The 27692-nt window shown below is 44.9% G+C and overlaps 1 protein-coding gene across 8 annotated transcripts in view; it reads left to right on the top strand.

The window, feature by feature from the left end:
* UNC13B (unc-13 homolog B) overlaps positions 1 to 20893 on the top strand; it is a 245389-nt gene extending 224496 nt beyond the window's left edge. For 4 of the 8 annotated variants that reach the window (XM_037009876.2, XM_073227839.1, XM_073227830.1 and 1 more), the window contains 15 exons: positions 400 to 485; positions 11615 to 11741; positions 11993 to 12089; positions 12319 to 12462; positions 12783 to 12860; positions 13355 to 13432; positions 13673 to 13761; positions 13966 to 14118; positions 14244 to 14367; positions 14467 to 14523; positions 14712 to 14792; positions 16184 to 16331; positions 18706 to 18798; positions 18975 to 19134; positions 19299 to 20893. In XM_037009876.2, the coding sequence (XP_036865771.2) occupies positions 400 to 485; positions 11615 to 11741; positions 11993 to 12089; positions 12319 to 12462; positions 12783 to 12860; positions 13355 to 13432; positions 13673 to 13761; positions 13966 to 14118; positions 14244 to 14367; positions 14467 to 14523; positions 14712 to 14792; positions 16184 to 16331; positions 18706 to 18798; positions 18975 to 19134; positions 19299 to 19584 (1801 nt within the window). In that variant the 3' untranslated portion in view covers positions 19585 to 20893. Of the gene's footprint in view, positions 1 to 399; positions 486 to 11614; positions 11742 to 11992; positions 12090 to 12318; positions 12463 to 12782; positions 12861 to 13354; positions 13433 to 13672; positions 13762 to 13965; positions 14119 to 14243; positions 14524 to 14711; positions 14793 to 16183; positions 16332 to 17835; positions 17893 to 18705; positions 18799 to 18974; positions 19135 to 19298 lie in introns of all 8 variants that reach the window. The other 4 variants (XM_073227824.1, XM_073227818.1, XM_073227817.1 and 1 more) reach the window with 2 other exon arrangements.
* Positions 20894 to 27692: the final 6799 nt, after the last annotated feature.

The raw sequence follows: 27692 nt of genomic DNA, 5'->3' as shown, positions 1-27692 counted from the left end.
GGAATGGCTGCCATAGGAGTCCCAGGGGATCCAGAGACCATGTGTGTATGTGTCTGTCTACTGTTAATAAAGTGGGCCTTCTTATGTCCACATCCTTGCCCTTTCTTCTCCATCTTATTTAGTCTGAACCTGCCTTCCAGTCTTAATCATTCATCTGTGGGCCTCAATTCCCTGTCTTCTAGACATCCTCTCCCCTGGGCTCACCTTGCCTGAGGGAATTCTCTGTCCCCATTTGTCCTACATTGGCCCCCAGGCCCCTTTTCTCCAGATTGATTCTAGCCCTGTTCTGAGGCTCCTCTCTTTAGTTGACCTCCAAGAACTAGGCATATTAGCTTTGGAATCAGTCAAATCAAAGAGCTCTTGCTTTGTTCTCTGACTGTGGCTTCTTCCATCATCCAGGTTTCCTCAGGAGTTGAATGTGGGAAAAGTCAGCGCAGAAGTGATGTGGCAGCTCTTTGCCCAAGACATGCAATATGCACTGGAGGGTAAGGGTGTGCCCAGGACAGAGGGCTGCAGACCCCTAGCCTAAGCATCTATTCCTTTCCTCTCCCAGACAACTCCAAGTTCTGGATGAATAGTCCAGTGAGAGACCAGAGGGATTCTAGGCATAGTGGGCAATAGGCCTCAGGAGGCCTTGGGTGGGCAAAGCTTCAGCCAGAAGAATAATGGATATGGCTGTGCGGATGTAGGTTGCTCATTTCAGCTTTAGAGCAAGTGCCTGTTTAAGACTTTCCCAGTCCAGAGATCAACCCTTCCGTGTTGGGTGTTGTCATGTGGCCCACTCTCTAGAGAATGTCTATCTTTAGAGTTTTAAAGAATCTTAGAACCTTAAATACATAGATAAGATTAGTTTCTCACACTGGGGACTGCCTGGCCTCGATTTCCTTGAAGGCTGTCCTTGATTGGTGTGACAAAGTCAGAAAGATACTTCTTCCCTCACTTCTACAGAGCAGAGTCACAGACAATTATTATTCATCTTGTTTATTCACCTTATTCTTTTGTTCATTTCCCACTTTGGTCCTCAAAGCTATCACTTCCTACCTGTATCAGACCTTCCTATTTGTACTCGTCTGTGCTCATATATTTAGCTGCCTTTCCTGTCTGCTTGTACATGTTAGTCTGAGAAGGCAGACCTAAAAGGAAGGGGAGCAGTCTGGGGCAAGTACAGAGCAGAGTCTGGGTCTGTTATTTAGGTGAGTGGCAGGGGAAATGGGGAACCCTCAGACTTTTAAGCTTTGGGGGTCTACGAACAGTAAGTTTTGAGGTGAAAGAAACCTTGAAGATCTATGTTAAATTTGAGACAACCACAGCCTGTACATACACATTCTGTAATTCCACCCAGAGCAGTGGCTGTCTCCTGCCCACACTGCATCAGGCTTGGGGCTATAGTGCACAACTTAGCCTGGCAGGCTTGTGAGGAGGTCACCTGTCCCTCTCCCCCAGGCAGCACCCAGTGATGCCGGTGAGGAGTATGGCCCCAGTTCTTGAAGAAGTCCAGGTCCAGTGGATTTGGGGGGAAAAGATAAATACCTGTGAAAAGTAAATCAGTTCTATAAGATGTACAGATAATGGACTGACAGAGAAAGTGAGAATTATATGTAAATGCAGTGAAGGTCCTAGAGGAAAGTGGTGAGGGAACAGTACTCCAGTGGGTTGGTTGCTGCACAAAAGGAGGAAGGGCCCCCTGCTAGTACCTTTTTATGGTGTTAGTGTGAGGTGAGGCAGTGGTTTTCAAACAGGTATCTCAGGAGCTAAAATGAGGTGGGGAAAAGGGGCTGGTCTCCAGGCCTTTTACCTGGTGCCACTTGTCAGCTCTACTTTTATCAATCTTACATGGGGGTCCTAGGCGAGGTTTCTTTTGAAAGGGGAGTTCTGTTAACATTTAGAACAAGCACAAATGGGTTGGAAACTGCTCTAAGAGAACTAGTGTTGACTTGCTTTCAAACTCAGCTGTGTATTTGTAGACCAAGCTACTGAATTTTTATGAGTTCCCATTTTCTCACCTGTAAAATGGGAGTTATGATAGCATCAATTTCATTGAGCTGAATTATATGTAACATACTAAGTATACCGCCTGGCATTTACTCAGTACTGAAAATCTTAGTTATTAAGGACAATAAAAAAATATTATAGGCGCATGAGCAAAGATACAATGTGAATAAAGTAGTACTTTTATAAGATTTTACCTCAGTGGAAAATGGGGGCAGCTAGAACAGGGAGAGACTAGTAGCAGGGAGTGCAGATAATGTTGTAAATTAGGGCTGAGGGGATGGGGCTGGGGTTATAGCAGAGAAATGGGGAGGGAAGATGGGCTTTGATAGGCATTGGAAGGAAGCTGTACCAGAACTTAGTTATTGTCAGAATGTTTAGGGCAAGAGAAGGGTAGGAGTTTAGAGACCTGGATGATAAAAAGATAGTGTTGACACTGCAAAAATATCATCCAGTATTTTTTAAGTCAATTTCATTGAGGTATAATTTACATACAATAAAATAAAAACACATTATGTACATTTTAATGTTTTGACGAACACACCTGTGTATCTACCATCCCGAATAAAATACAGAACACAATGTTTCTTTGTGCCCCTTTTCAGTAAATCTCCACCCCATTCATCAAGTGTTTGTTTTCTTTGTGCCATGCACTCTGCCAGTTGTCAGAATTCCAATGAGATGAATAGCCCCAACCCTTGAGAAGCTCACAGACAAATATAGACAAAGGACATGTAAATTGGAAATTACAATTCAAAGTTATAAGGAAAAAGGAATAAGCATAGGGTGCTGAGAGGAGAACCATGTAACCCAGACCTGGGAAAGCTTCCTGAAGAGGTGATGTACAAACTGACACCTGATGGTAGGACTTAGTTGGTGGGGAGGCAAAGTAGTAGTGGCAGGAAAGGGAAACACAGAGAATTTTAGGCAGAGGATACAGTATATTCAGAAACCTGGGGTCTAGAGAGAAATGGCATGCTTCAGCAGCTGGAAGCAGTATTCAGGATGACTAGCAACTTAGAGTGTAAGGGAAGAAATAAATGAGAGATGAAGGTAAAGTAGTAGGACAAAGGAGATTGTAAGTCATGTTTAGGCTTGGACTCTATCCAGAGGCAGTTGGGAACCACTGAAAAACAATTCCATATTAGGCAAGGGATTAACATGATCAGATTTATAATGTAGAAAGACCACTTTGGCTGTAGTATGGAAAATGGATTGGAAGAGGAAAGACCAGTTTGGAGACTAGTAAATCAGGTTAGAGTTGGTGTTAATGAGACCTAAGCAGGTAACAGTGTGACTATAAAGAAATGGATAGATTTCAGAGAAATTTTGGAGGTGAAATTAAAAGGGACTGGTGATTTAACTGGGTATGAATAAAGAGGAAGGAAGACTTAAGGATAATGTTCTGCATTGAATAAGAGGGTGAAATTAGTATGTATACTGTGTTTAATTTCAGCTGGAAATACTAAGATGGCAAAGATGGGGACCAGAGTTAAACCCGGTCAAAGTGAGATGTCCATCAAAGCCTTATATAAACATTACCAGAACCAGAAATTTGGGCAGGAGATCAGCAAGCTAGATAGTTGAAATCATGAGGTTGAATGAACTCTCCAAGGTTGAAAGATGAATGGAGGAAGGCATGCGGAAGTCATGGGCAGGAGAAGGTTTAGATGCATGATTGCCCCTTTTGACAGATTAACCATCCACCTGCCCCCTATTCCCCCAACAACAATCTCAAGCAACTAGAGCCTGACTCTATGGGACTCATTAGAATAGTTTAAATTGTGACCAGTGTTTCAGTAGTCATCCTGTCAGTTGTATCACAGAAGTTAATATAGATAATTGGAGTTTGGGACTAGAGTACAGATAATGCACTGACATAGAAAGTGAGAATTATATGTAAATGCAGTGACGTGAAGGTCCCTAGAGGAAAGTAATTAGGGAGCTCTGGGGTGAGGGAGCAGTACTCCAGTGGGTTGCTACACAAGAGGAGGGAGGGCCCTCCCGGTGGTACCTTTTTATGGTTCTAGGTTCTTCGCCTGGTTTAAGACAGGAGGGTGTGGGGTGGAAGAGGAGGGGCAAGCTCTGAGAGGGTCTCTCTGATGTCCCTGACTTTTTCACTCTTTTATTGCTTATTGGTGTGTCTGTTCTGTCAAAAGCATTCCTGTCATTCGTATACAAAAAGTCATCTTTCTGAGTGGTAAGAACTTTTGGTTGTTGTCCCTTTATCTCTATCCTTACACCTTTTGCCTCTTCTCTTGCTTACTGCTTCCTGTAAGAGACTTCAAATGCAACTTCAGGTTGAAATAGTGCTGCCTGCAATGCCAGGAGATGAAATTCCTGGGACTGGGAGCCCTCTGAGACTGAATCCTGGGTTCCCAATTCCTCCTTGAGTGTTTGCTATACTAATTCAAAAGGGCCAGCTGCCCCAGACTCAATGTTCTGCCTTGACATAGAGCAGTAGATTTCTCAAGGACACTCGCCTTACTTTCTTACTGCTCAATAGTCTCCTCCATTTGCCTGCTTTTTCCATTATGTCATATGTAAGCACACAATAGGCTTTTATTATTCAATTTAATGCTTCATCTATAAAGAATGGGGGATGAGGAGAAATTGTAGGTATGGCCACTGTCCAGGTTCTCTGGGCAAGCTTGTCCTAAATTTTCCAGAAGGCCCTGGAGATTCACCTAGATGACCTTAAAAGTCCATAGTCAAAGATCAATTCAAGTTGGCAGCATGAGAGATGAGACAGAGAACTCCTTCTAAAACCACATATAATAAGAAAATATAGTTAATACAAATAATCCTAAAAGAGCAACAGGAAACAAGGCTGTACCAGACTGCATACACTTGGAGAACAGAGCAGACCTCATGAAACAGGGTAATGTACTAAAGCCTAGATACAGTGGGACCCAAGCCCTTCCCCCACCACAGCTCACTGGCAGGAGGAAGAGAAATGGAGGAGGGAGGGGGTGGAAGGCTAGGACTGCTGAACACCCAGTCCTAGAGATCTGCTTTGCGAGCACAAACCTACACTGCATGGTGCTCTGGAGATTAGTGGGATTGGAAAGCTAAGGCAGTGGAACACTTGAGAGACTGAGATTCCAGCTGTTTGTGGAGGACAGGGATCCACATCCACCGCTCTGGGACAAAGGAAATGTGAGCAGTCTGAGAGGCTTCCTAGCAGTGAGAGAGCTGCTGAAGAGGCGGGGTTTTCATGGAGCTAGCTACACGGGAGAAGGGATAGGTGGACAAGATTGTCTGAGCATGTTCTGCCCAGCAAGTTGGAAACTTTCAGGAGCATCAGGTACTCCATCCCCTTGGCTAGCTACTCAGCTCTGAGGCCCCCCACTGTAATACACAGCCTGCTGTGCCTTCCTCCTGGCCTGACAGCACTGGTTCACAAACTGGCAGTCACTGTGCTGGCGTCAGGCCAGCCAGAGGGAGCCCCTTTCTACATCAGCTACAAATGCAAAGAACAGAGGCATACACCTGTGTGCTCAGCCCACTGGCTCTGAAAGTGGACACAGGCACTACAGCTGGGAAGCAGGAAACAGCTCTTTCCTCCCCCCAGGAACCAGCACCGCTCCCCTACAACCCCTGACCTCATCCAGGGGATGAGCGGCTCCAGAGAGTAGAGCTTCTGGGCACTAGAGGGCGCCACATGGAAATGTGAAACATTAAAGGAATCTGGTTCAGACCAAAATCTCACAAACCCCAGAAAAAGGGCCAAATGAAACTGAACTCACCAGTCTTCCTGAAAGAGAGTTTAAAAAAAACATCATAAACATGCTTATGGAAATACAGAAAAATATTCAAGAACTCAGGGACGAATGCAGGATAGAGAGTCAATCAATAAGAAATTCCATACCTGAAATGCAACACACAATGGAGGGATTTAAAAGCAGATTAGATGTAATAGAAGAGATGGTAAATTGAATAGAAATTAGAGAAGAGGAATACAAAGAAGCTGAGACACAGAAAGAAAAAAGGATCTCTAAGAATGAAAGAATATTGAAGGAACTGTGTGACCAGTCCAAATGGAACAATATTCGCATTATAGGGGTACCAGAAGAAGAAGAGAGAAAAAAGGGATAGAAAATGTTCTTGAGGAGGTAATTGCTGAAAACTCCCCCAGTCTGGGGAAGGAGATAGCCTCTCAGGCCATGAAGGTGCACAGATCTCCCAACACAAGGGAGCCAAGGAAGACAACACCAAGACCTATAATAATTAAAATGGCAAAGATTAAGGATAAGGACAGACTTTTAAAAGGAGGTAGAGAGAGAAAAAAGATCACATACAAAGGAAAACCCATCCGCCTATCATCAGATTTATCAACAGAAACCTTACAGGCCAGAAGGGAGTGGCATGATATATTTAATGCAATGAAACAGAAGGGCCTTGAAAGAAGAACACTGTACCCGACAAGGTTATCATTTAAATTTGAAGGAGGAATTAAACAATTTTCAGATAAGCAAAACCTGAGAGAATTTACCTCCCACAAACCACCTCTACAGTGCATTTTGGAGGGACTGCTATAGATGAAAATATTCCTAAGGCTAAATAGCTGTTACCAAGGGAAACAAAACTACAGCAAAGTAGAACAATTAATTACTAAGCAGATGCAAAATCAAATCAACTATCCCCAAAGTCAATCAAAGGATAGACAAAGAGTACAGAATATGACACCTACTGTATAAAGAATGGAGGAGGAAGAAAAAGGAAAAAAAAAAAACTTTTAGGTTGTTTGTAACACTGTACTAAGTGAGTTAAATTAGACTGTTAGATAGTAAGGGAATTACCCTTGAACCTTTGGTAACCATGAATCTAAAGCCTGCAATGGCAATAAGTACATACCTATCAATAATCACCCTAAATATAAATGGTCTGAATGCACCAATCAAAAGACATAGAGTCACTGAATGGATAAAAAAACAAGACCTGTCTATATGATGCCAACAACAGACTCACTTGAAACTCAAAGCAGACTGAAAGTAAAGGGGTGGAAAAAGATATTGCATGCAACTAATAGTGAGAAAAAAGCAGGAGTTGCAGTACTTGTATCAGACAAAATAGACTTCAAAACAAAGAAAGTCACAAGAGACAAAGAAGGACATTACATAATGATAAAGGAGTCATTACAACAAGAGAATATAACCATTATATATATCTATGCACCCAACACAGGAGCACCTACATACGTGAAACAAATACTAACAGAATTAAAGGAGGAAATAGAATGCAATGCATTCATTTTAGGAGCTTTCAACACACCATTCACTCCAAAGGACAGATCAACCAGACAGAAAATAAGGACACAGAGGCACTGAACAACATATTAGAACAGATGGACCTAACAGACATCTATAGAACACTCCATCCAAAAGCAACAGGGCACACATTCTTCTCAAGTGCACATGGAACATTTTCAAGAATAGATCATATACTAGGCCACAAAAAGAACCTCAGTAAATTCAAAAAGATTTAAATTGTACCAACCAACTTCTCAGATCACAAAGGTATGAAACTAGAAATAAATTACACAAAGAAAATGAAAAAGCCCACAGACACATGGAGGCTTAATAACATCCTCCTAAATAACCAGTGGATCAATGACCAAATAAAAACAGAGATCAAGCAATATATGGAGACAAATAACAACAATAATTCAACACCACAAAATCTGTGGGATGCAGCCAAGGCCGTGCTAAGAGGGAAGTATATTGCAATACAGGCCTACCTCAGGAAAGAAGAACAATCCCAAATGAACAGTCTAAACTCATAATTAACAAAACTAGAAAAGGAAGAACAAATGAGGCCCAAAGTCAGTAGAACAAGGGACATAATAAAGATTAGACCATAAATAAATAAAATGGAGAAGAATAAAACAATAGAAAGAATCAATGAAAGCAAGAGCTGGTACTTTGAGAAAATAAACAAAATAGATAAACACCAAGCCAGACTTACCAAGAAAAAAAAGAGGGTTGACACACATAAACAGAATCAGAAATGAGAAAGGAAAAATCACTATGGACACCACAAAAAATACAAAGAACTATGAGAGAATACTATGAAAAATTATATGCTAACAAACTGGATAACCTAGAAAATATGGACAACTTTCTAGAAAATACAACCTTCCAAGGCTGACCCAGGAAGAAACAGAAAATCTGAATAGACCAATTACCAGCAAAGAAATTGAATTGGTAATCAAAAACTACCCAAGAACAAAATTCCTGGACCAGATGGTTTCACTGCTGAATTTTATCAAACATTTAGTGAAGACCTAGTACCCATCCCCCTTAAAGTTTTCCAAAGAGGAGAAGAAGGAGTACTCTCAAACTCATTCTATGAGGCCAGCATCACTCTAATACCAAAACCAGGCAAAGATACCACAAAAAAAGAAAATTAAAGACCAATATCCCTCATGAACATAGATGCAAAATACTCAACAAAATATTAGCAAACCAAATTTAAAAATACATCAGGAAGGCCATCCAGCATGATCAAGTGGGATTCATCCCAGGGATACAAGATGGTACAACATTTGAAAATCCATCAACATCATCCACCACATGAACAAAAAGGACAAAAACCACACGATCATCTCCATAAATGCTGAAAAAGCATTTGACAAAATCCAACATGCATTCATAATAAAAACTCAACAAATGGGTATGGAAGGCAAGTTACACAACATGATAAAGGCCATATATGACAAACCCACAGCCAACATTATACTTAACAGTGAGAAGCTGAAGCTTTTCCTTTAAGATTAGGAACAAGACAGGGATGCCCCCTCTACCCACTTTTATTCAACATAGTTCTGGAGGTTCTAGCCACAGCAGTCAGACAACACAAAGAAATAAAAGGCATCCAGATTGACAAGGAAGAAGTTAAACTGTCCCTGTTTGGGAGATGACATATTGTACATAAAAACCCTAAAGAATCCACTCCAAAACTACTAGAGCTAATATCTGAATTCAGCAAAGTTTTGGGATACAAAATTAATATGCAGAAATCTGTTGCATTCTTATACACTAACAATGAACTAGCAGAAAGAGAATCAGGAAAACAATTCCACTCACAACTGCATCAAAAAGAATAAAATACCTTAGAATAAACCTAACCAAGGAAGTGAAAGACCTATACCCTGAAAACTACAAGGCGCTCTGAAGAGAAATTAAAGAGGACACTAACAAATGGAAACTCATTCCATGCTCTTGGCTAGGAATAATTAATATTGTCAAAATGGCCATCCTGCCTAAAGCAATCTACAGATTCAATGCAATTCCTTTCAAAATACCAACAGCATTCTTCAATGAAATAGAGCAAATAGTTCTAAAATTCATATGAAACCACAAAAGACTCTGAATAGCCAAAGCAATCCTGAGAAGGAAGAATAAAGCTGGGGGATTATGCTCCCCAACTTCAAGCTCTACTACAAAGCCACAGTAATCAAGACAATTTAGTACTGGCACAAGAACAGACCCATAGACCAATGGAACAGACTAGAGAGTCCAGATATGAACCCAAGCATATTTGGTCTATTAATATATGATAAAGGAGCCATGGAGATACAATGGGGAAATGACAGTCTCTTCAGCAGCTGGTGTTGGCAACACTGGACAGCTTACATATAAGAGAATGAAACTGGATTTTTGTCTTACCCCATACACAAAAGTAAACTCAAAATGGATCAAATACCTGAATGTAAGTCATGAAACCATAAAACTCTTTGAAAAAAACATAGGCAAAACTCTCTTGAATATAAACATGAGCAACTTTTTTCTGAATGCATCTCCTCAGGCAAGGGAAACAAAATAAAAAATGAACAAATGGGACTACATCATGCTAAAAAGCCTCTTTACAGCAAAGGACACCATCAGTAGAACAAAAAGGCACCCTACAGTATGGGAGAATATATTTGTAAATGACATGTCTGACAAGCAGTAAATATCCAAAATATATAAAGAACTCACGCCTCAACCGCCAAAGAGCAAATAATCCCTATTAAAAAATGGGTGGAGGATATGAACAGACACTTCTCCAAAGAAGAAATTCACATGTCCAACAGGCACATGAAAAGATGCTCCACATTGCTAATTATAAGGGAAATGCAAATTAAAACCACAATGCGATACCACCTCACACCAGTTAAGATGGCCAACATAGAAAAGACTAGAAACAACAAATGCTGGCAGGGATGTTGAGAAAGGGGAACCCTCCTACACTGCTCGTGGGAATGTAAATTGGTTCAACCATTGTGGAAATCAGTATGGAGGTTCCTCAAAAAACTCAAAATAGAAATACCATTTGACCCAGGAATTCCACTCCTAGGAATTTACCTAAGAATGCAGGATTCCAGTTTGAAAAAGACAATATGCACCCCTATGTTTATCGCTGCACTATTTACAATAGCCAAGAAATGGAAGCAACCTAAGTGTCCATCAGTAGATGAATGGATAAAGAAGATGTGGTACATATACACAATGGAAAACTATTCAGCCATATGAAGAAAACAAATCCTATCATTTGCAACAACATGGATGGAGCTAGAGGGTATTATGCTCAGTGAAATAAGCCAGGTGGAGAAAGAGAAGTACTAAATGATTTCACTCATCTGTGGAGCATAAGAACAAAGCAAAAACTGAAGGAACAAAACAGCAGCAGACTCACAGAACCCAAGAATGAACTAACACTTGCCAAAGGTAAAGGGTCTGGGTGAGTGGTGGGTGGGAAGGGAGGGAGAAGGGGAATAAGGGGCATTACAATTAACATACATAATGTAGGGGTGGGCATGGGGAAGGCAGTATAGCACAGAGAAGACAAGTAGTGATTCTATAGCATCTTACTACACTGATGGACAGTGACTGCAATGGGGTATGTGGTGGGGACTTGATAATGGGAGGAATCTAGTAACTACAATGTTGTCCATGTGATTTTATATTAATGAAACAAAAAAAAAGTCCATAGTCTTCTCATTTTCTGCAGCATGATGGCATTTTCATACTGCTGTGTTTCCATGGTTTCCTAACTATTATTTATATACTTCTTTGAGAGTTCATTTTTTCAGTGTCTCAGGTCTGCTCTGAGGCCCTTCAGTTTACCTCAGTGTTCTGTTACACTGTTCAACTGCTCATTCTCTGGGCTTTGGCCCACTTTGGTTTCCCCTGTTTCTGTATATTCATTGACCCAATCATGCCATGTATAGCTACTCATCTCTGCATTTAAGACCCTCTGAGGGAATGACCCTGCTCCCAGCTTTAGAAAAACCCTGGAAAACATCACCCTTCTCTAGTTCTGGGCAGTCTCCCCACTACCCACATCCCTTTCTCCTCTTCTTCACCAGAGGCCAGTACCTCACTTGGCACTTCCAAAAGCTAGAGAAGAAGACTGAGTATAGGCCATATCTGGGAGTCTCGCTTAGGCTCTGAAGGAATATTTGGGCCAGGCTCTTGGAGAGCAGAGTTCTGGGGGGAGATGGCTGTGAGGATGTGGTTGGGAGTCACATTTGTTCTAAGACATCTGACAGAGCCACTTGACTGGATCTGCCACCTTGAAAAAGCTCAGGAACTGTGGCCTCTGCAGCCAGGACCTGACCTAGCCTCCTTCCCTACACTAGAGCATGAGAAAGACCGGCTGTGTAAGAGTGCTGACTACATGAACCTGCACTTCAAGGTGAAGTGGCTCCACAATGAATACGTGCAGGATCTTCCTGTCCTCCAGGGGCAGGTGCCTGAGTACCCCACGTGAGTCATCATGTGGGCACTACAGAGGGAAGGGAAGAGGGGCCCTACAGGTGAGGGGGTGGGCAGGACTACTCTCCTCAATTCCGTTTAGCAAGCCAGTCTTGAGACTGGCTTTTCTGGGGTCTGCTGTAGAGAAAGAAAAGCATCAATCCATGCCCTACTTTCCAGAAGACCCCAGCCTCAGGGAGCTGTCAGTCACATGGCATATGCCAACCACTACCTCCAACGCCATTCCTTCTGTCTGGCTGCAGGTGGTTTGAGCAGTTTGTCCTACAATGGCTGGATGAGAATGAGGATGTGTCCCTGGAATTCCTGCGTGGCGCCCTAGAACGAGATAAGAAGGATGGGGTAAGTTGGGGGATTGAGCTGCAACAGGGGTCAAGCCAGGTCTCCCAACAAAAGCTATCAGCAAAAGTGGGCTTTAGGCAGGATGACTGTCCCTGGCCTGTGGAGTCCTTTAGGAGGGCTTTTGAGAGCCACTGAGCCACCCCTGCAGGGCAGATAGCCCTTTTGAACTCTACAAACCTAGAAAAATGTAACGACTGAAGATGATGACCCGCTGTGTGGTCTTCCTTAGTTCCAGCAGACATCAGAGCACGCGCTCTTTTCCTGCTCTGTGGTGGACGTCTTCACACAGCTCAACCAGAGCTTCGAGATCATCCGAAAGCTGGAGTGCCCAGACCCCAGCATCCTTGCCCACTACATGAGGAGATTTGCTAAGGTGACTGTGACCCTCCCTTTTCCCTTCCCTTTACTACCACCACTCTTACAATCTGGTCACAAGCATGAGCTCAAGCCCTCTCTGTAGTGGTCTTCAGGAGAGAAGACTGGGCTTATCCCATTCTCCTTTGCTTGTGTCTGAGGCAATTAAGTGCATTTATCTCAGTGTTGTTCTGGGGTTGAGGCAGCTTTGTCCCTTACTGTCAGATTCCCACTATCTTCCTGTTGTTCTGGAATGAGAGATATGACCTCAGGCAAGATCCCCGGGAGGAGAGCTCAGTGTTCCCACTCCTTTCCTTTCCTTTTCTCCTCTCTTCTCAGACCATCGGAAAGGTGCTGATGCAGTATGCAGATATCTTATCAAAGAACTTCCCAGATTATTGCACAAAGGAGAAAATGGTGAGGGTCAGGCCCTGGGAGCTTAGAAAAGGGGATGGAAGATTTTTTAATCCTTCTTGCTTTTAAGGCTATCCTCAGAGTGGAGGGTGGGGATAGTGCTCCTGACTTCTGGGAGTTAGGAACTTGACCAGGAGTGCCTCTGAGCCTCCATTTGATACGTTATCCTATACTAAGCTAGGCCTTCACTTAGTCTTTTGTTTTAAATTTAAAAAACAAAGTTAAGACCTTCAGAGATTTGTAAAGGATAATAATACCAGGAACACCTGAGGCCTAATCACCCAGCTTAAAAACAGAAACATTTTCTTCTAGTCCTCATTCAAGGAGAATTGTCTGAATTTAGTTCCTCATCTGAGTGCTTAGGGAGACATATATATATTATAGGTAATGTAAATTCCCTGTGGCTTTTGGAGCAGTGTGAGAGGGGGAGAGACCCTGGGCTGATGAGTTCTGTGCCGAAAGAAGCCAAGACTCAGCAGTTCCATTTGTCCCCAAAGCCATGCATCCTGATGAACAACATGCAGCAACTGAGGGTCCAGCTGGAGAAAATGTTTGAGGCCATGGGAGGCAAGGAGGTAGGTCTTAGAGTGTGGAGTTGCTGTATTTTCCCTTTGTTTGTGAGCTCCCTGGGCACAGAACTGCATCCTCTCCTGACTAGGTATAGGCCAGGAGGTTAGTTGGGGTCTGGGCTGGTTGGAGCTTAGGGATTTCAGTAGGCATTGGAGTAAAGGCCTAGGAGGGAGGGGTGGAGGCCACAGGAAAGGAGAAAAGGATAAGAAAACCAGCTCAGCCAAGCCTGCCTCCTGTGGATACAGTTGGACCCTGAAGCTGCAGACAGTCTGAAGGAGCTGCAGGTGAAACTGAACACAGTTCTGGATGAGCTCAGTATGGTGTTTGGAAACAGGTCAGTGCCCCAAAACACACAATCCTTAGAGCCAGGTATGGTCCCGGGCCAATCCCCAAGCCCCTGCCCCATACCTGCCCATCCAGCTGCAGGTGTATGACCCCCTCTAACCTCCCTGGTGCTGGAGTGGGACCAAATAGCTGGTGCTGCTCCAGGGACAGTGTGTGTCGGGAGAGGAGGGCTGCACTGTGGGCACGTGTGTAGTTTCCAGGTGCAGATTGATGAGTGTGTTCGACAAATGGCTGACATCCTGGGCCAGGTGCGGGGCCCAGGGAATGCATCCCCCAATGCCAGGGCCTCAGTGGCTCAGGATGCAGACAGTGTGCTCCGGCCTCTCATGGACTTCCTGGATGGCAAGTGAGTACAGCACCCGGGGCTGTCCTGTGGGACAAGCAAGGCAGAGGCAATCAGATGGTGGAGCTTCTTGGGCAGAGGTGCTCTTGAACTCTCACCCCAGCCTTACCTGTTGCCTGGGCCTGCAGCCTCACACTCTTTGCCACTGTGTGTGAGAAGACAGTCCTGAAGCGTGTACTGAAGGAGCTCTGGCGGGTGGCAATGAACACAATGGAAAGGATGATTGTTCTGCCCCCACTAACTGACCAGACGGTAAGGACACTTCCCTTACCGTCACCGTGCATACCTCACTACCTGCTTCCTGATCAAGTTTGGAGTCCTCCACTTTTGACTGATCCCCTCTATGCCCAGGGCACCCAGCTGATCTTCACTGCTGCCAAGGAGCTGAGCCATCTTTCCAAACTCAAGGTACTCTGAATGTGTGGGGTCCTTTGGAGGCCAGGGCAAGAGGGTTGCTGGGAGAAAGGAAATTTGAGCTTTGGAGTCTGAGAGGAGGGGAAGGAGAGGAAGATGTAGCTGTGAGCTAGCAGGTGGGAACAAGACCTTCATGACAGCCCTGAGCTGTCCTGATGCTATTGCTTTTTCTGAGTTTCCAGGACCACATGGTGCGAGAAGAAACACGAAATCTCACTCCAAAGCAATGTGCCATCCTTGACCTCGCTCTGGACACCATCAAGGTGGAGACCCACCCCTTCTCCAGTCATACTACCACACCCTCTTGGCCCTGGCATCCCCTTAGGCTTTTGCCACCCCACGTCCAGAAGAGAGTGAATTTTATGTCTGCTTATTTCTCTGCTGTTCATATGCCTGCTTGGGAGCAACCAAAAAGGCACCTTATGTATGGTCTCAAGTGACTTACCATGGACCCAGAGCACATATTCCTGAGTTCTGAGGACAGTTCAGTTCACTTAGATCCTTGTTGCCATTCCTGAATATCGTTGTCCTTAAACAACATGGGTTTGAACTAAATGGGTGCCCTTATACACAGATTTTTTGCAGTAAATATATTGGAAAAATTTTTTGAAGATTTATGACAATTCAAAAAACTTGCAGATGAAGTACATAGCCTAGAAATACTGAAAATTTTAAGAAAAAGGTATGTCATTAATGCATAAACTATACATAGCTACTAGTCTGTTTTATCATTTACTACCATAGAGTATACACAAATCTGTTATAAAAATTTAAAACATAGCAAAACTTAAGCACACATTTATAGACCATACACAGTGCCATTTGCAGTTGAGAGAAATGTAAATACATATAACAATACAATATGTGTTAATCAACTGTTTGTTATCAGTAAAGCTTCAGTTAACAGAAAGTTACTAGTAGTTAAGTTTTGGGGCAGTCAAAAGTTATATTACACGGGGGGGTGGTACCCCAAACCCCTGTGTTGTTCAAGGATCAACTATATTTTCCATTGGGAATTAATCTTCCAGATCCTAATATCCCAAGTATGGCTGACATTTCCTCTCCCACTTATGTATAAATTCATTTGGGTTTTCAGAGGATTTTTTTTCTACTACCCATTCATTAATTCAGTCAGGCATCACAGGCACCAGACATTATGTACTATGCACTGTGAAGGATACAGAAAGAGTCAGATATAGTTCTTAGCTTCAAGAGGCAGTTAATCTGGTCAGGCAGTAATAAGCAGCTACACATGAACTGTGATTCAGGGCACTTGGGAGAGGTATGTCATAGGTGTAAATTTCTCTTAAGGGTTCAAAGGGGTAAGAGAGCACTTCTGGGTACTCTCTCTTTGCCTGAAATGCTTCTACCCCATATCTTTGTCTAGTTAGATCCATCCTTCAAACACTGCATCCTAGAACATGACCATCCTTACAGTTCCTGCCAGATACCCAAATAATACTCTTCACCTGAGACTGTGACTCTGGCTCTGTGTGTACACCTGATCTTGTTTTTTGAATGATTTATTGTCCTCACCATCCTCTTCTGGCATAGTCATTGAGCCTCTGCTCAGTGTGCTTTCCCTGAGGACAGTGTGGGTTGCTGCCTCTCTGTAAGGGGGTGAAGCAGTAGCAGGTATTCTTTTGTCTTTCAGCAATACTTTCATGCAGGAGGCAATGGGCTGAAGAAAGCTTTCCTGGAGAAAAGCCCAGATCTGCAGTCCCTACGCTATGCCCTGTCTCTGTATACACAGACCACAGACACACTCATCAAGACCTTTGTACGCTCACAAACTGCTCAGGGTAAGACCTAAGAGATTTGGGTCCCCTCCTCCTTTCCCTGCTACATCTCTGCCCCTCGGGAGTCAGTATCCTCCAACTCTTAGGGAGGATCCAGGTACTACTTCAGAAAGCCTATCAAAGTCACACGTCAGGATCTCTTGAGGGACCCTGATTCTTAGCCCCAACCTATACGCACACCAGACAGGAGAATCACAGAGACTTGGGAAATGTACCTGAGGTTTCTTTCCCCAGATACTGCCTGGCCAGTGTATGTTTATCAAGCTCAAGAAGTGTACCCCGTCTGGTGGGGAAAATATGTGAGGAAGCCTTGAAAATGAGTATTGAGATACTCATGAAGGCTCATAGCTTTGGGAGCCTTAGAAGTTGTCCTGGTGAGATTTTCCAGTTTGGACAAGGAAAAGAGTAAGAGAGACAAACAATGGGAACAGGTGAAGAGAGGATGGATCGCAGGGCTCTGCATAGCTGAGGCTCCAGCCTCATGGATAATGCTAATAATGCACAAGGGACCCAGGCAGCTGGTTTTCTACCCGTGGCTTTCAGTCCTGAACCCCTCCTTCGTTCCAGGCAGGCCTATCTATAACGAAACACATCTGCATAGACACAACTCTTACTGAAATTCTGACCCTGACCTTAGAGCAGGGCCCTCCCAGGAAGGACCATCAGGAGCATTTATTATTGCCTGTCCCAGGGAAACCTGGGTATGCTGACTGAGCAAGTGGACCTCATGGCGGGAGTGGGAAGGCCTAGGCCTTACTGAGCTGTGGATCTGGAGCACAGAGCTGACCTGGAGGGGAAGAGGGATATAAGCAGTTAGATTGAAGCTGATAGAAGGTAAAAATATGCAAGGAACCTATAGTACTGCCCTATTGTCCACGCCTGTTCTGATTTCAACTCCCTGTCCCCTTCGCAAGGGGACAGGGAGAACCTTTACAGAGCTGATACATATAAAGGCCTGTAACAGCATCAAGGAGGATCAGAGTTAATCCAGAAAGACTGGAAACATTGAGCTCTAAGCTAGACAGAAAGATGAGAGGCTGAAATGGGCATGTATGAGGTAAGAGCAGTGGGTGAGGACTGCAGGGAGGAACCGAGAGAGAGAGAGAGAGAGAGAGAGAGAGAGAGAGAGAGAGAGAGAGAGAGAGTGTGTGTGTGTGTGTGTGTGTGTGTGTGTGAAATGTTTTCTACCTGTTGCTTTATCATTTAAGGGCCTGAAAATTAGAGCCTATGACCTTTCTTTTTCCTGCCCCACTGGTCTCAGATAACTTTTCTCTGTTACACAGCTGCTGCCCATGATTTGGTTGATTTTGAGCCATGAAATCTAATTTGGAGCATACAGGCACTGACCGCAGTTCTTTGGCGTACCCATCTCCATCTCTGCCCCATGTCTGTACTCCCTCAGAATACATGCAGGGCTGCTCTGAGTGACTGTTCACTCCTTAGGCCTCTAACTCATTCTTTCTCTGTCCTGCTGCTGCTGCCTCTTGACTTGCCTGTCCTCACTCAGTGCATGATGGGAAAGGTATTAGGTTTACTGCTAATGAGGACATTCGGCCGGAAAAGGGTATGTTATACACCGTGCACATGGGAATCTAACATAGGTTAACATGCCTGTGAACTAGAATGGGCTGCCTATGCTGGGGTGGGAGAACCAGGTGTAAAAGTTCAGAAGCTCTATCCCAAGTCTCAGAGATGGGCAGTATATTCCAAGGTGGGGTTAACAATAGTTCTGTCCTTAGAATTCCCCCACCCCTCCACCTTAGGACAAAGACATCTAATCTGGGGTACAGGGTACTAGTGTTTTCTCAAAATAGAGTGAGGCCTCTGCTGAGGGGGATCTTGCAGATTGGCTAGATATTGGAATTGCAGAGCCATCTGGGAAGAGGTCCAGATTTGAGTAGAACAAAGTCTGAGCAAGGCAGCCTCCCAAGTAGAGGCCTCCAGGAATTCAGGGTAAGAGGGTGCTGTCTTTGGCTAGAAGGAACCGACATTGTTCCATTGAGACACCATGGAGCGGACACACCTCCCAAAGATAAAGGGTGGCAGCAGTGTCCTTGTCAGTATCTTTCAGTGAAATAATCTTTAGCCTAGAGATAGGAGGGGTTTGGTGAACCTGAGAAATTCCTGATTCCCCCGAGAAATTGTTGGAAGAAGTTTCACCTAAGATGTTGTCAGCCTGACTTGTATTTTAATACACAGCCTCATTCTTTATCCCATTTCTTTCCCTTCTCCCATTACTTGCTTCCCAATGGGTGATTGCTTCTTGATTTAGGTTAGAGGATGGTAGTCTTCTAGCTCCTCAGTTTAACTTGGAATAATTAGGCCTGAAATCTTAAGAGCTCTCCAATGAGGGATCATCTGTCCATCTATCCCTCAGGGTCCGGTGTGGATGATCCTGTGGGAGAAGTCTCTGTTCAGGTAGACTTGTTTACACATCCAGGAACTGGAGAGCACAAGGTCACAGTGAAAGGTGAGTGGCATAGACTAACAGGTCTCACTTTTTCTTACCCAGTGACCTCATCAGTCCTGGGTAGGGGCTGCTATCCCAGGCCTCCAACTTAGCCTTCCCCCAGGGGAATGCCACCTGGGGCTCAAGAACTGGGAATGCTTGGTGGGATCCCTCACAGGTCTCCCTTGTTCGGGCAGTGGTAGCCGCCAATGACCTCAAGTGGCAGACCGCTGGTATGTTCCGGCCCTTTGTGGAAGTGACCATGGTTGGCCCACACCAAAGTGATAAGAAAAGGAAGTTCACAACCAAGTCAAAAAGCAACAACTGGGCCCCCAAGTACAATGAGACATTTCACTTGTAAGTCATGGGGTAGGGGACCTGCAGGACTCAGGGATGGGGGTGATCTAGGGGGTAAGATTTGAGAGGGGAGAAGAGGGATGGGCTTGATAAGTGGCTGCAGTGAATTCAGTTGAAGACTCTCAGTTCTGGTGTCCTGCCTTCCACCCATCCTGTACTCACAGCCTCCTAGGAAATGAAGAAGGGCCAGAAGCCTATGAGTTGCAAATATGCGTGAAAGATTACTGCTTTGCCCGGGAGGATCGAGTTCTGGGGCTGGCTGTGATGCCTCTGAGGGATGTGGCAGCCAAGGGCAGCTGTGCCTGCTGGTGCCCCTTGGGCCGGAAGATCCACATGGATGAGACAGGCATGACCATTCTCCGGATTCTGTCTCAGAGGAGCAATGATGAGGTGGCCCGAGAGTTTGTGAAGCTCAAATCGGAGTCTCGTTCCATGGAGGAGGGAAGCTGAGCACCCAGACTCCAGTGCCAATCAGATGGCACTAATTCTACTAATCAGGATCAGTGGGAGTTACTATGCAGCTGGCTTAGGGTCCTCACAGTCAAGAGGCTGACTCCTTCATTTGAGAAAATTTAAGGAAAAATTTGAGCTGGTGAGGATATGACTTTTTACAGAAAGGGTCACGAGTTCCTGACCAGCAGGTTTGTGGTGCTAGTTGCTGGGCTATGGGGGTTACTGCATAGGGAGATTATCCATAAAGAGAGAGGGACAGGCATTTCTGAGAGTGTCAGCAATTCTTGATAGACACCCTCCACCCCACACCCCATCTCTATCCCTCTTCACATCCTCTCCAAACCATACTCTATCCAGTTAGACCCATATGCCAGTCATTAGAAGAACAAGTTTAGGAAACCTGGACAGATAAGTAGTCAATTGAGCCTGCTGGTATGAACAAGCCCTGTAGTCTGGATTAGAGTATGTGCAGAGCACAAGCATACAGAATAGAATTCAGACTATCCCTTGAGCAGGAACCACAGGTTTTGTGTGGCTCCACTAAGAAAGTTTTGAAACTGAACAGGGTATCTTCCAGCAATTAGCTGTGCTAATCCCTTCCCCCAGATTATATCTGTCATGAGTCGAATGAGGTTCACATGGTACTTCAGAGACCTGAGCAGAATATTCTTTGGAACCCAAGCACCAGGGTCCACCAGCCCAGGATTCCCCCTACCTCATTCCTGTAGGAAGGAGCATGATGCTTCTGGACATGAGAGGCTGTTCTTATGAGTTGTACCTGAGGGCTAGTTGAAGGGTCCAGGAGAGAGGGCTGTATTTTCTACCTGGATAGGCCCTGAACAAAGCCAAGAATTGTAGAAACCAGTCTAGAAAGTCCTCATCTATAGCCACTGCCTTCTGGTTGTCCTCTGCCTTGCAGCAAGAATCTAGCCCTTGACATCACTCCCTTTCATCAAGGTCGACTGCCTTTCCCCTCAGATGTGCAGACCTGCAGAAGGAGCTTGGACTGTGATCCCTCTGTACAGGCTGGGTGGAGGTGGAGGCCCTCAACACTTCCTGGGAGGTCAGAGACAAACTCTTCCAGGGGCTTATATGGACCTTCCAGTCCCTTGCTCAGAGATGTGACATGGTCATTGGATATCCTGTGTAGCAGCCTCCTGAACCTCCTGAGGACTCTGTGTGTCTACAGCTGTACTGGCCATTACATGAAGCAAGGAACTAAGCACCTTTGCTGTTGTTAATTATTATATGTGCCATTGTTACAGGAAATTTTGGCGAGTCTTTAATAAATTACCTTACAGCAGCATTTGGGGTCTGGTAATTCTGCTGAAGTATGGAAAGCTGTAGAAATGACTATGCTATATAATAGTAGATTTTGCACCAGTGGCCCTTTGCCACCTCTCTCTCCCAACAAATGGTGGAGCCTAAAGCAGCTCTGGATAAGCACCAAACAGTTAAGCAGCTGATGGGCTAGCCTCTTGGCCTTGACCTGAGACCACCAATCCGATGAACAGACATAGGACCCAGGGCATCAGCTTACTGCAAAAGGTTCCAAAGAGCAAGAGATGACATGTGCCAATGAAAACTAGTCCATGCTGTGAGCACAAGGTAAGGGCCTAATCAGAGAGAGATGTGCCTCCAGGGGTTGGTACAGGACAGAGGAGTAGGCCCAAGAGTATATACACTAGTCTTTCATTTGGGAAAATTGAAGGAAGAGCTGGAGTAGAAAGTCTCCAGGGGAGGAAACAAGGTAAAAGTGAGACCTCCTGGCATGGGAATCAGAGAAGCTGAAGCAAGAAAGCGCTCATCTATCTCCTAGCTGGTACCATCACAACTTGGGGGGTCGGGACTGAGTGGACGTACACAGCAGAGAATTAATTCCAGCCTTCTAGTTTTTCATTTCTATTTGCTTGCTAAATAGATCCTTACAGTTCAGTTGCCCAGACATTTTTAAGCCTCCTCCTCCTTCCCTCTTCTCTCCCAAACCAGTTGCCTTCTATCATTTCTGCCTTAAACTTACCTCTTGAATCCACTCTCTCATCTCAGTTCCTAGTATAAGTGCAGTAGTGGCTTTTGGTTCTTCTGGTCTGGATTACTGTGATAATCACCTGCCTCCATTCTGCCCTTCCCCTCTTCACACACTCTGGGAAGTCTCTCTCATGTTAAAGCTACAGCCTTCAAGCTGAATTTACAAGACACTCCTAACACATTGCAGACACAGCTTCCCCACCCCCACAACCATCCTGCAACTATTCTAAAGCTTAAACTATTCTATTCCCTTGCACTTGCCCCATACACACTGTGCACACTCCTACCCTACTGTGCCTTTGCACATTCCGTTTTCCCTTGCTGGGATTTCCTGAAGCCTCTCCACTGCCTTCTAGGCTCTGGACACCTGGCAGCCTTTAAGGACCCAACCAACCCTGGACCTCTCCTACAGCCCTCTACGTGGTTATAATTTTCTTGTCTTGTTTTTCCTCATCAGCCTGTGATCTTCCTAAAGTCAGGGGCTGGGTATATCGTCTCGTTCCCCATTGGCTAGCATAGAGAGGGTGCTCAGGTACTAAAGAGCCAAGCCTGCTGCTGTGAGCCTCATGGGGAAGCTGAGTGCGGGTGGGCTCCTGGGAAGAGGGAGTGGCTGGGGGGCGGTGTTAGAGAATGGACATGGCCAGGGGCGGGGCTCTGCTCTGAGCAGGCCCCTGAAGTCGCTGGAGTCGACGGCTCCCCAGCGATGGTGAGCAAGAGGTACCCGAAGGTGGTGCCGGAGGAGAGATTATTGCCTTATCTGTCCCAACAATGCAGAGAAACTGTATCCCCATAGTACCTGACGTTCATACAGCTATGTGTAGTAGCCAGTAGTCCCTGTCTGTCCTCTCACCTTACTGTGGAGTGTTCTTCCGTGCTCCCAAGGTTATTGCCCGCCCCCAATACTGGATACACAGGTTTCTTGGACGCTCCAGAGCTGTACTTGCCTGGATACGTAGAAAAGGGGATCTTTATCTCCACTGCAAATATATCCCAAGGGGGCACACATCCAGTTACTACATGAAGCAGATACCTCCAAATCACCAACTAAGGCACGTTGCTATTAACTCAGGGACTTGGTCCACTTTTCCAGCACTATCCAGATTCTCTGAGATGAAGCCATGAATCTTACAGGATATTTGACTTGGCAGTGCCACATTTGCCATTATTCGGTCCCAAACCCCGCAGGAAATCCGTTCCATAAGGAGTCAAACTCTGGCTGACTACTTACGGCTAGCAACAGGCTTGCAAGTTTGAATTAGTAGCTAACTTTTTAAAAGCAGATTTCGTGTTTTAAAATGTAGGTTTTCAGCCTTTAAAAAAGTTTTTTTTAATCAGAAGATCTGTTAACTCACATTCCTACAAAGCAACTGTTGGTTGAAGCTGAGAAGCAACTGTTAAATTAGTTTACTGTGGTTCATTACAGACGCCATTACTCCTTTCTTACACTGGACTTTACATTATTTGCCTGGCACCTGAGTGGCATTTGAGTTTGTGAGGTACAGACATTTGAGTTTGTAACCATTGATGTAGGATTTTGGTTTGGGTCCTTTTGTGAGTCAATATTTTGAGCTCCTAATGGCAACTGAAATTCAAAGAAGTTGGATACTATGTATTTAGGTTGTCTTTGGATTCTGTGATGCTCTGGTTAGGATAGATCATTTTAGTGACTAAAACTCAGGGTGAACTCTGTATCCAAGTGTTTTCGGTAAGAGAATTCAATCAAATTATCTGTAGTTAGCTCCCTGTATATTTGATCTTGAAGTAAGCCAGTATGCCAATTCCTCTCTGGTGGGGTCAGGCCAAGGACAAAGCATTGTTTCTCTTTGAGCACCTAGTTATAAAGGGCCTAAAAGGGCCTGGCTCTGATCTTTACAGGAAGTGATTTTCAAAAGGCTGTTTCCTTTACTCCAGACACATAGGTGGTAACCCTCTTCTCTGAGGAAATAACAGACCTCACAGTATAGGGATAGAAGGAGGGGGGCAGCTGTTGAAGGCTGTATGTAATTACAGAAGTGAAATAGAAGTACCTTTAATAGTGAATTTTTAAAGACGCAAAGTCACTTCTTTTAGAATAAGTATATGGCCCACCTATTCATCATAAATATTCAGACTAGCTTCCTGAATGACCCTCCTGCACCTAGAAACAGAGTGGCAAAGCTGAAGGAAGCAACATGAAATGTGGAGATGGTATGGAAGTGGAGTCATAAAACATGAATACTGGTCTCAGCTCTGCTACATACTAATCAAGGAGCTTGAGCTTTAACTTCTCAGATACTCAGTTTCTTTCATCATTTAAATAGACTAATAATTCCTTCCCTGTTTCCTGCAGAGGGATCAATGCGCTCATTTAAATATGAAAGCACTTTGAAAGCTCTACATTTTCTCTGGGTGTAAAAAGGATTATTACTACAAATGATCCTCTGAGTTCTGATTAACTTAGAAGGAATTTGTCTTGCATCCCAGGTTCAAAAATGGACAAATACTGGCTGAGCACATACTATACTCATCTAGGTATGAGGCCTTGCATTGGACAAAACAAAACCCCTGCATAAATTTAGGAATGATTCATCAGCATATGGAGTGCCTACTAAGTACCCAGTGCAGTGTCGCACATGGTGAAGTAGTCAGAAGAATCTAGACTATGGACTTAAGTCTGCCACTGGTATATCTGTGTGAGATTTTCCCTGTGTGAACCTGAACTTCCCCATCTATAAAATAAGGAAATTAGACAAGGTAACTTCTAAGGTTCCTTCTGGCTAAAATGTTTGTCATTAGAGATTCTAATTGCTAAAATTTCCTACCGCTAATGACTTTACTGCCCTGCTGGGATGGTCAGACTGACAAAACTGAACAGTCACAGAACTATAGGACAACAGAGTACTTACATCACATTAGATTCAGCACAGTGCTGGTAACAACAGTGTTGCTCTGTAGGTAATGGAGTATTTAGAGAGACTTAAGACCAGGTAGACCCAGGGTGGGAAGCTTTGGATTAGGAAAGGGAGACTGTTGTAGATATTGGAAATTCAATGAATGGGGGTGAAAGGAGAATGTGCCATTTGTAGTTTTCTTAGTGTATCAGTCAGAGTCCTTACAGAACAACTGGTGCATTCAAAAGGGTTTAACTGAAGAGAGTTTAACCAAAAGCACCATTTACAGAGGTATGGTCAGTGTTAACAGGAACTAAAAAGGAATGGTGAAACAACATTGGAGAGTCAGTAGCACTTCTAGGCCTGAAGGGAAAAGGGAGGGAGTGTTGTTACCAGCCAGAGCTGCAGTCTGGAAGAGGGACTGCTGACAAGAGCTATGGCCATAAGAGCTAAGCAGCCAGTATAAGAACTTACCGCAGAGAGGAAGTAGAGAAATAAATGCCTTCACCTCTCTCTGTTCTCCTGCCCTCCAGTCTACAGCTCTAGTACCTTCCATTAGCAAAACCCAAACAGAAGCCCAGGACAAGGTAGTCTGAGTGATGTAGTTCATAGAGGTCAGCTTCCCAGAATAGGGTAGAGGAAGTTGTGGGGCAGGAAACATAACAAACAGAATAATGAGAATACAAAGTATCTAAGGAAGAAAAAGTCACCACTATAGACTCTTTCCAAGAAAGTGTTCCCTCTGTTTCCAAGAAAGTGTTCCCTCTGTTCTAAAGTTTAGTCTCCTTAGCTGTGAAGTGGGCAAAGTGGTGCTTTTGTCCCAGTGTGATTGTGAGAATATGGTGACACCGCACATGAAAGTGCCTAGCACAGAGCCTGCTACATACTGGATGCTCAGTATATTTCAGTTCCTTCCTTCATGCACATGCCTAAATAGCACCTTACCTAAAATATCTTCTCCTGTCAAGGTCTCAAAGTGTGACTGGAACCAAGTGAATGAAGGGGAGAATAGTAGAAGATGTCAGAGCATGTAGGGCCCTGTGGTCTCTTGTAATAACTTTGACTTTTAATGGAAGTAAGGTAAGAAGTCTTTGGAAAATTCTGGATGATTGTGCAACTTCTGACATCAGTGTTCCTATCATTCACTAGGGTATCCCTTGTTCATTCATTCAAAAATCTATGTATGTAGAACATACCACATGCTAAATACTGTTTTAGGCACTGGAGATGCATTGATACAGAGTCCCTACTCTCAATGAGAATGTGGTTTTAAGAAGACAGGTGGTTTAAGATGTAAGTGAACATAGAATGTATTATGGGAGCCTATGCTAAGAACATATCCTTGGGGTATCTGAAAAGGCTTCCATGGGAAGATGATGAAAACAATCTTACCCAGATCTAAACAGAGGGAAATGGAGTTCTAGGAATTTGGAGTACTATATGCCCTTGGAGTTAAAAAAAAAAAAAATTGGCGGTGTTCTGGGAATTGCAGGTAGTTTATACCACTGGCCAGTTGGCTTGTGCAGGAGGATGGTGAAAGATAAGAGAAGTAAGCAGAGACCATGTCATAAAGAGGACTTTACACTTCATCCTGAAGGCATTGGTAGGCTTTTAAATTAAATTACAAAGTAATAAAAGCATTTGAGAAAGATCACTCTGGCTAGATACAGAAGAAGAAGAGTCGATTGAAGTAGAATTGGGGTAGATAGTGGGAAGGTACAAAACTGGAGACTAGCAGGATGGCGGCGTGAGTAGAGCAGTGGAAATCTCCTCCCAAAAACACATAGAGCTATGAAAATATAACAAAGAAAAATCTTCCTAAAATAGAGACCACAGGACACAGGACAACATCCAGACCACATCCACACCTGCAAGGAACCAGCGCCTTGCGAAGGGGGTAAGATACAAGCCCCGGCCCGGCGGGACCCGAGCGCCCCTCCCCCCGGCTCCCGGCGGGTGGAAAGAAACCGGAGCGGTTTATTTTTTTGGCGAGCGCTTTTTGGAAGCCTTAAAGGGACAGGCCCCCGTTGCTAGGGAGGCAGGGTGGCGGGACCGGTGAGCAGGTGCCTGGGAACGGCGCCTGAGGACAAAGAATATCCCGCGTTTCTCCCTGCGGGACCGGCGGGAAGGTGCCTGAGACCAGTGCCTGAGGACGGAGGAAATCGCGCGTTTTTCCCCTTTTTTTTTTTTCTCTTTTTGGCGAGCGCTTTTTGGAAGCCTTAAAGGGACAGGGACCCCAGTGCTAGGGAGGCAGGGTGGTGGGACTGGTGAGCAGGTGCCTGGGACCGGCGCCTGAGGACAAAGAATATCCCACGTTTTTCCCTGTGGGACCAGTGGGCGGGTGCCTGAGACCGGCACTTGAGGACAGAGGAAATCGCGCGTTTTTCCCCTTTTTTTTCCCTCTTTTCTGCGAGTGCTTTTTGGAAGCCTAAAAGGGACAGGGACCCCGGTGCTAGGGAGGCAGGGCGGCGGGACTGGTGAGCAGGTGCCTGGGACCGGCACCTGAGGACAAAGAATATCCCGCGTTTTTCCCTGTGGGACCGGTGGGTGGGTGCCTGAGACCGGCACCTGAGGACGGAAGAAATCGCGCGTTTTTCCCCTTTTTTTCTCTCTTTTTGGCGAGTGCTTTTTGGAAGCCTTGAAGGGACAGGGACCCCGGTGCTAGGGAGGCAGGGCGGCGGGACTGGTGAGCGGGTGCCTGGGACCAGTGCCTGAGGACAAAGAATATCGAGCGTTCCTTCCCTGCGGGACCGGTGGGTGGGTGCTTTTTGGAAGCCTTGAAAGGACAGGGACCCTGGTGCTAGGGAGACAGGGCAGCAGGACCAGTGAGCGGGTGCCTGGGACCGGCACCTGAGAACAAAACAAAAAAAAAAAAAAAAATCGCTTGTTTTTTCCTTTTTTTTTTTTTTTTTTTCTTTCTTTCTGTTCCCTCTCTCATTGTTGCTGTTGTTGTTTTGGTTTGGAGAGTGCTTTTTGGAAGTCTTAAAGGGGCAGGACAGGTCACTTAGACCAGAGGCAGGGAATCTGGGGATCTCTGGGCACTCTAACCCCCTGGGCAGCAGGGAGCACAGAGGCCCCTTACGGAGATAAATAGCCTCCTGGCCGCTCCCCCTCCAACAGGGCTCCACCATTTTGGAGGAACAGCCCCAGCCAGGCCAAGCCCACAGCAACAGCGGAGACAAACCCCAAAGCAACTAGGCAGGAAGC

The sequence above is a fragment of the Manis javanica genome, chromosome 2, assembly GCF_040802235.1.
Source record: "Manis javanica isolate MJ-LG chromosome 2, MJ_LKY, whole genome shotgun sequence".
Lineage (NCBI taxonomy): Eukaryota > Metazoa > Chordata > Mammalia > Pholidota > Manidae > Manis > Manis javanica.
Note: the sequence above shows the minus strand (reverse complement) of the source record. Positions and strands in the feature narration are given on the sequence as shown.